Genomic DNA, 8,862 nt, shown 5'->3' on the forward strand with positions numbered 1-8,862 from the left:
TTTCGTATGTTTGCAAGTGTAATCTTTTAATACTAAGTATGTGAAATGTTAATACTAAATGTGTAAACCTACAAAATTCCAAAAATGACAAATTTTAATATTCAAGTTTGCATAGTAAAGTTAATCATAATTATGAAAATGTCACTAGTTTTTTTTTTTTTTTTAATATGATATAATCTGTCCAATTTTTTCATATTTATTTATTTATAAACTCATAATGTTTGTATTAGTCAATAAACACATAATTATCACAAATTTTATTTGGAGTGTTGCACTACCTAGTGCAACAACATGAATTCAATATTGAATTCATCATGGCATGCACGGTAGCTTGCAGTTGCCGTGCATATGGCATTTCAGGCCCGGGCTTCTATTCCCTAGTATAAGAAATTCAGAATCAATCCTGTACAGGGTGATCTCGATTCGAGTCTAAGCTGATAACTGAGTCTAACAAATTTCTAAGTCATGCTTTTTTTTTCCTCTAAGTTGGTAAGTTATGAACTGTACCGTAAGTCCGTAACCAGCTCTATAAATAAATAATGATTAATTAATAAAAAGAAAACCAAATTAAAGGTAATAAAGAAAGCATCGAAGTTTCAGCAGGCTAGTACTCAAGTACAGACTCAGAAACTGATCTTATCAACTTAGGATAGGAAATGCAAGGGGAAGAAATTGAGTGTTAGAGTTTAAAGCCTTCACCTTTGTATTATAATTGTATTCAGAGAAGATTTAGCAAGAAAGGACTGAGCTAGGAAAGAAAGAAATGCATTTTATACAGAATAAAATAATTGATGAAGAACATAGCAAGTATTATGAGCGTTAATTCTGGTATCACAAGCTAATTAATCTTCAGAGACTAAAAGGTGGGAAATGTACATATGTACAATTATTTTATGGACAGCTGAGTCATAGATATGTTGATCTGTATTTGCTTCACAAATGTCAATCTCATCATAAGTAGTGAAGCTAGGTGGAAACAATGGTGGAGCATTTAGTACCTGGAAGAACAAGATCAGATCAGATCAGGAGGCAAAATTATAAGTTACACATAGGTAGGTATTCTACGCCAGTTGCCACATGGACTATCATGGAACATACTGAATAACATAATGTATGTGTCCATTATGCATTATCCAAAATAATAAAGGGGGTGTTTAGTAAATAGTTGTTAGCTAATTGGGTTAGTTGGTTTGACTAGTTGATAGCATTAGCTGATTGAAGAAAAGTGTTTGGTAAATTAGCTGTTAGTTGGTAGTTGATTACATGTAAAATGACTCTCTCAAAAAGCTGATAGAAAAAGTTGCTTTGAGCAGCTTTTTGAATTTTAGCATTTTGGAGGAATAACTTGTTAGAAAAAGCTAATTAATCAAACACTCATATTGATTGTTTAACCAAGCCAAACAGCTAATAGTGGTCAAATGAGTTAAAATTGATTGATAAACTATGTTACCAAACAGGGCCATAGTATACTCAAGACAAAAAAGTTGGGTCCTATTAACGATATATATATAGATGGAGTGTGCTTTATAAGTTGAAGAACCAGAAAATTGTGAATTTGGTTGTGGCAGAAATAGGCTAAATGTTATCTACAAATCAGTGGTCAGGGAATAGAAATATAAAAATCATATTCACCCCCACAAAAGACATAATAAATGAATGTATTACTTTGATCCTTGATATCAAAAGAAGTTTTATCTGTTAGAGAATATAAAATATTTTTTTAACTGTTCAATTCAATGCAAGGAACATAGGCATGGTGAATTGTGGAAGAAACATCATAACCTTATCATGGAAGGTTTAACACATTTTTTGTCCAAAAAAAGCTTCATGCAATGCTTTGTTAATTAGTCCTGGGATGAGAAACAGATCATAAGCAAACCTGTTAAGAAGATGCAAGCTCTTCCAGTTTTCACTATTTTGATCATAAGTTCTATTCTAATCCAAGAGCATTTGGAGTTTAACTCCATAAGTTCCTCCTTTGAGGCATTATCTCCTGCACCCAAAATCTTTCAATTTATTAATCTGGTGTATCATGTTGCTAGAAGCAAATTTCTTGAATTGTTCTTAGTTCTGAATTCAGAATTCATTTCAAGCATGCTGGCATATTGGAACTTTAAACGATTTAATTAAATATACCACAAGAATATATATATATATATATATATATTTGCACTTCATGGTGCAAAATGATTTTGCAGATATGCTTCTATGAAATAAATTGAATATCTCCGAATACCTCTTCAAAGAAATTTTGTCACAGTTCTTTTCACATGCATTTTAAGTTTTAACTTTGCTCATCCTACATAAGTAATTCAAGAATTTAATTTTTGAAAGAAACAGTGTTCTTACACTCAAATGTAGCCCAGCGGGATGCAGGTACTACAACGCGATCTTGCTTAACCTCTGGGGCATAAAGCAAACTGAAGAGATCTGTTGCAGTGTCACTCGTTATTGATGGTTGCTTTTCAAGACTGTTATCATTTGGAGGAGATTCAATAATTAATTTATCCGTCATGTGACTCATGTCTACAGAAGCCTGTCAAATGTATATAATATGTGATGTTATGCTTGTTATCATGATTTATACTGAAAGAAGACCAGTCTAGGAATCTAAAAATAAATTTATCAAATATTTAGGCAGGAGGAATATTTACATTCATAATATCTAAAAGACATTTTCATTCCCTATAGTGCCCACAGTTACCTAGGACAATTAGTGAATTTTAAAAATTTATATGGAAAATACCCAGCGAAGTCTTGTTGTTGAAGCAATTTGTGACATGTTTGCGTCAAGAATTTCCTCCTCCAAAGAATACTTTCTTGCTCTCCTTGGAATTCTAGCTCCACCTTCTGTTGCTTTGTCACAGTTTGAATGCCTTTCACTAATCATATTAATTAGTTCAGCATCTTCAGAAACCCATTTTTTTTCCTGGTACCTGGCATTAAAATAGGTTTCATCATGAACATGAAAAAAAGAAAACAAAACAAAACAAAAGCATTTTCAAAAAACAAAAGCATGTTCATTTGCCAAAACACTTATATATCAAAGGCATTAAGTTTGGCTCATAGATTACTTGGCTTGTATGAATTCTTCAATATCACTTCTATCGCTGTCTGGTGGTAACAATGCTTCCCAATAACTATTTGCCTTCTCATTCCCCATAGCTAGACAATAAGGCATGAACTAAAAGTTAATAATTCATCAATGCCAATGTACACACACAAGCATAATGTGTAAAAAAATGGCAGTAAATTAAACACTTAGTTCCTCCTCCTTTACACTTGCTGGAACAAAGAACTTGTTCCAATCCCTCATGGGTAACTTATTCTCAAGTTAATCCCTTAAAGAAATATTTTCCCAATATAGTCCCTCACAATTCAACTGATTCTAAATAATGTCGTTTAAAAAAAAAAAGAATTATGCTCCTCACTAGTAAAATTTTATCAAAGCTATCCTTATGTTTATTTAGTATTAGCAAACTTAATTTGGCTAAACACCAAATAGATAGATGAGTAATTTTTTTAAAGCAACCTATATCTCAACTCTTTAACAGTTGACAACCTATACTTTGATTGTTAACAAAGAGCAACCTACATTTTCATTAGTAGTAACACATAACAAATTCCAGCTAAAGAAATGGCATGTCCTGATCACATGATTTTTTAAGGATAATTATGTAAAAATAGAGCACCAAACAACCTATAATTGAGTAATTCATAGAAATGTATGCCAAACTAATATTATATTTGAGTAATCTCAACTCTCTATGTTGAGAATAACACGCATCCTGCCAGCTAAGACTGCAGTAGTCACCCCGCAGGCTCCAACTTTGGATAGGACCAGCAGCAAGAATTTTTTTTAGTTTACACTAATATCTTTTTAGGTTTTGAGCTACTTGGCTTTTGGTTTATGTATTACCATATTGTATGATGTATAAAATTACAACTGCTTTAGCCAAACTTTCACAATCAGATGATGCATTAATTTAGGGTATGAAAATAGTGAAAAGTAATTTTTTGAAGTCAAAATTAATTTGCTCAATGTACTCAACAAATTCTCCATTCGCAACCAATGTGCTCTGAAGTTACTCTCAAGTATTTTACGAAAGAGTGCACCTTCTAACAGAATTTGTTAGTTACTGATTTTTTGAAAATACAGATTCCATAGTGGAAGCATAGTTTTCACTTAACTGCCCAAAAAACATCATATTATAAACACATGCTATTTAAATGGCCCAAAAATTGACCAGAATTTTTGTTACTACTAACATCTAATGAAGGTATTGATTACTCTTTATTAATCATCAAGGTTTACATAGTTAATTGTTGAAAGGGAACACAAACTATGGGTTGAAAAAATATACTCTATATAGAGGGACAGCATTTATCCTATGAGGCCAAAATTGAGAATGTAAATATATGGTGCATGAATTTTAAAACTGCTTCCTTAAGGGACTAAATTGAGGATGAGCGATCAATGAGAGAGGATACTGATAAAGAATCTCCATATAAGGGACTAAACCAAAAATTAGGGCAACTGTGAGGGTCTGAATAGTAATTTACTCTATCAAGTAATTTATACAGCGTAATTTTATTATATGACATAAAAAGGCTTGTTAGATTTCCAGTGAGGTCAGTTGACCTCAATTTCACCAAACTGAATTCACAAGCACACTCAACAAAATGCTTCCTATTCTGTAAGAGAAATGTAAGCAACTTTAACACCCATATTTCTGATATTTGAGAGCACATGCAAGTGGGAAACAGAGCACACAACAAGAGAAAAGAGAGAGAAAGAGAGAGTTGAGAGATTACATTGCATGAATGCAATCTGATCAGGCAGCCATGTATCTAGAGTTGTAGACCTCACCTATTACATGGAAAAGACAAAAATTGATAAACAAGTCATAATCATCTAGAATAAACATTAGAAAGTATGAGCATTTTTCGTTGCCGATTACTTATTTTTTATTATATTTTGTGATAAGTACATTGTTTATAGCCACTAAACATGTTGAATGTAAGAAGCATACAAATTAAAGGTAAGTAGACATCACCAACTAAAAGTAAGGATCGATCTTACAACTTAATTGAAAAGAACTTGTAAATTTCAAACCAATTCATATTTCAAAAGTTGATAGTTCTTCAATTAAAATAAATAAATAAATAAAATATTATTTCTATTTCAAAATTCTAACCAAAGTATATGTACAGATTTAGCAACCTGCAAAATCTTCAAAAAGTTAGTAAACATGTTCTTCCAAATACAAATTGGAATCCACCAACACACCCATTTAAAAAATATTAAAAGGAATCTGCCTACACTTTGAAAATTACAAAATGAAATAAAAAGGGGAAAGAAGGTAACCTCTGAAATATGTACTCCAAGATTACGGTGAATTCCCGAGCATTGCATGCATATGAATATTCCAAGGTTGACGCTTGCCCAACTTGGGGCCCTGGTAAAAAAAAAAAAAAAAAAACTGTAGCGTATGCTTGTGTGATCACAGATCATGCATTACAGTTGAAAGTGTTGTTTGAAATTGTACCTGTTCCGACAATCAGCACATTCCATATTTTCTGGAAGCCTGAGAAGTCCCTCTAGTATCTGCAAGCAGTTTTTGGGACCATTAGAAATGACTGATTGAACATCATTTACAATGTCCAAAGAAAAAGTAATAAAAGGTATTCATTTGTAACAGAGAGATTAAACATGTGTATATTTCCTGCAGTTGCCAATTCTTCTTCAGAAAAGATTAAACATGCATAGATTTCCTGCAATGACCATTTCTTCTTCAGCAATCTTCTTAAGTTTTATATGCTGGTATTCACTGAAACTGAACCCTTTTTTACAATCAGGAATATTTTATAAAGATAGTGATCATATACATTGGTATCTGTCACTCTATGATAGTGCTCTACTTCATTTGATTTGGATTTTAAGGGGACAAAAGGAGATGAAAAGAAAGGGGAAATGAAACTGCGAGGAACCAGTAAGTAGTTACTTTGTAGCAATCTGACAAAATAAAGTGGCAAGATCTTCCCCACAAGTATTGCACCATTTGATTCTTATCCATCTTTGATATAAAAATAACCTTCACAGTTCTTATTGGAAATTTTACATCTCAGTTTATAATTTTGAGATTCACTTGAAAGGGTAGATTTCTTAAAGCATTTAGTAATCTCCTGCAACTTAGTGGACAAAGCCTAGGTCAATGTCCTTGGTGGAGATACCTCAAGGTTGCTGCATAGTCTATAATTCTGTATTCTGTATTTCATTCTGAAGCTAGCATGACACTTAAATTTACTCTGAAGTGATAGTAAGCTTTGGCATTCAATTCTTCAAGAGTACAAATCATGAAAAGCTTGACAGTTGACTATTTTCTTCTTCTCTTTTGGGTGCAAAACATGACTAACAAAAAGCATGTATTAATGTATACAGTACAACTTGTAGTTCATTGGTGCAATGGGATTTGCTGTCTAAGCCTGCAAACTTCAGTAGAGATCACAAAAAAATTTCTCCTAAAATAAGTATAGATACTTGATCAGCTTCTCATGTTAATTTTATCAACTAGCCCAAATCTCCAAGCCACACCACCACCCGACCCATGCCTGTCTTACGCAGTTACACTCTCATTTGCTAAAGTTTATCAGTAAGAAACAGTAATTCTATACAAAACCAGGGTGAAAGCTTGACGGGCCAGTTTGTCATCTCAAATTCAAAGATATCTAGACAAGCCTGAGTACTAAAAATTGATGAATTAAATGGTCTGAATTCAGATTGAATTGATTTTCTCTCAAAGAGTTCTACAGCCATGCTTCTTTGTTCTTCTCAAAAAAGTGATTCATGACAGTCAATGCCACAGAACTTTGGAAAATCTTTATGAATATTGGCATTAGCATGCCATCCCTTCCTTTTCTCGTGTGTTCTTCCAGTAAGGATCTCAAATTACTCTTATATCAACAAATTTATTTTCTCCCGTGACTAGGCCTGATTATCAACTATCTACTTTGAGAATAACAATTTTCATAATTTTCGTCAATAATAAGAATTTTCCAAGCTAACTACAAATTCCCATCTAAACTAAACTATCATTTTCTTTGGTAATTAGACCCAATTAGATATTACTAGTTTCTCCTACCAACTTACACACTATAATCACAATTTTGATAATCTCCGTCAACAATAACAAATTTTCTAGCTCGATTTCGCTGGTAATGAATAAAGAATTGCAATAAAATTTATATTTAAAAAAAAAAAAAAAAAAAAAAAAAAAAAAAAAAAACCACACCAAGAAGGCATCGTACCTTTGTGTGTTTAACATTTAGTTCCATGGAAACGGTAGCCTTCTCGTTCATGTTTAGAGCTTCTTCGAAAACAATAGAAAATCGATTAAAAAAAATTGAGAAGGAAAGAAAGAGCGAGAGAGTTGGGGATTGATCTCTTTTTCTCTTCGCCCACTCTCTCCCCCTCTCTCTTTCTCTCTCTTCCTGGATCGAAAAACTCTATGCGGTAAATCGAAGAATACTGGGTGGCTCTAAGAACCAATGACCGATTCAATGGCTGAAGAGATGGAAGATGTCCTAAAATGGCGGGCGTAACTTATAATGCCCGAACGACTGAATGAGTATTGCGCGGGCTTTCAAATTTATTGATTTTGTTGATAATACTTTACGCATTAAATGTTGTACTCTGTATATTACACATATATTAGTATAACTAGTTAACTTTCCACTATTATTATTATTGAAAAAGATAAGAAAATATATGGTGGATGCATGTCCGTGGTAATAATAGTGGAAAGTTAACGGAAGTTATAACGATTGAGGTATTTTTGTCTAAAATATTGTAAAGTACAACTTTTATAGCATAACGTATAAAAAAACTTAACTGAAAAAACGGACATAAATGAAGAGTATAACCTTCATTCACACTTATTATGTTTTTAGATTACAATTACAAATGGGTTGTTTGGATTTTTTTATAATAACTAGTGTTCGCATCCGTACAGATGCACGGAATGGATTTGTTATAATATTTTAAGAATATTTAGATCGGTATATAATTATAGAAATTATAACATCAAATATTATATAGTGCAATCCAAACGATGGTTTGGATCGGTTATGTTTTTTTGTGATGTTATTCTTGATGAATTTGACCAAATAATTGTTGAATTAATAGCTAATGTGTAGATGTAAGCATCTGGTGCTAAAACTTTGGAGATTTTATAATCAGTATTTAGGATTTGTATAACTTGGACAAATTTGCTCTTTGAAAAAAAAAACATAATTTCATCAATTCGAATTACACACTTGATAGCATAAATGGAACCGGGGGTTACGATTACACTACGAATACGTATGTTTGTGAATAAGTGGGAGAGCGCTCGTAGGTCAGCCTGTCGGTCTACCTAGGGCGACTGGGCGGTCCGAGGCTGAGTGGTATCTCGAGTGGTAAGTGGTTACGAGTGGGTCGCTTAGAATAGCGCAGGCCGCTATTGTTGGGTGATCAGGTTGCAATCGAACGGCTACACGGGGTGTAGACCGCTGTGATACCCGAGATTTTTGCTTCCATTTCCATCTAGTTGAAATTCCAAAATTTACCCCTAATTCTCTTCCAATATTCATTTGGTCCCTGATCCATGTTCATTGAAGTCTACTCTCATGTTCATATCCATTGGAATTACAAACTCTATTCATTTGGATCAACTAGTTGTTAAACTACCTAGAATATTATTATAATTATAATATTTCTTTTCTTGAATTAGGTGATATATATGTATAAATTAATTTTTAATATTATATATACTTATATACGTATGTATGGTATGATGTGTGTGTGTGTGTGTATATATATAT

At 32.7% G+C, this 8,862-nt stretch overlaps 1 protein-coding gene across 1 annotated transcript; it reads right to left on the minus strand.

Moving 5' to 3' along the window:
- Window positions 1–744: 744 nt before the first annotated feature.
- On the minus strand, window positions 745–7,591 carry LOC115996446 (probable ADP-ribosylation factor GTPase-activating protein AGD15). Its single transcript, XM_031235667.1, has 9 exons — window positions 7,309–7,591; window positions 5,550–5,608; window positions 5,369–5,459; window positions 4,816–4,870; window positions 3,075–3,165; window positions 2,747–2,936; window positions 2,350–2,536; window positions 1,880–1,993; window positions 745–998 (listed from the first exon to the last, which is right to left on the minus strand). Coding segments are annotated over exons 1-8 (726 nt in total). The 5' UTR covers window positions 7,360–7,591; the 3' UTR covers window positions 745–998; window positions 1,880–1,991.
- Window positions 7,592–8,862: the final 1,271 nt, after the last annotated feature.

Source organism: Ipomoea triloba, chromosome 11 (assembly GCF_003576645.1).
Source record: "Ipomoea triloba cultivar NCNSP0323 chromosome 11, ASM357664v1".
In the NCBI taxonomy this organism is placed as follows: domain Eukaryota; kingdom Viridiplantae; phylum Streptophyta; class Magnoliopsida; order Solanales; family Convolvulaceae; genus Ipomoea; species Ipomoea triloba.

Excerpts from the sequence above, each read along its gene's own strand:
- LOC115996446 (XM_031235667.1), bottom strand. The coding sequence starts at position 7,359 with ATGAACGAGAAGGCTACCGTTTCCATGGAACTAAATGTTAAACACACA. Across the intron at positions 5,609-7,308 it reads TAAATGTTAAACACACAAAG|ATACTAGAGGGACTTCTCAG; the intron begins GTACGATGCCTT and ends AACTGCTTGCAG. Across the intron at positions 2,537-2,746 it reads CAACAACAAGACTTCGCTGG|GCTTCTGTAGACATGAGTCA; the intron begins GTATTTTCCATA and ends TACATTTGACAG.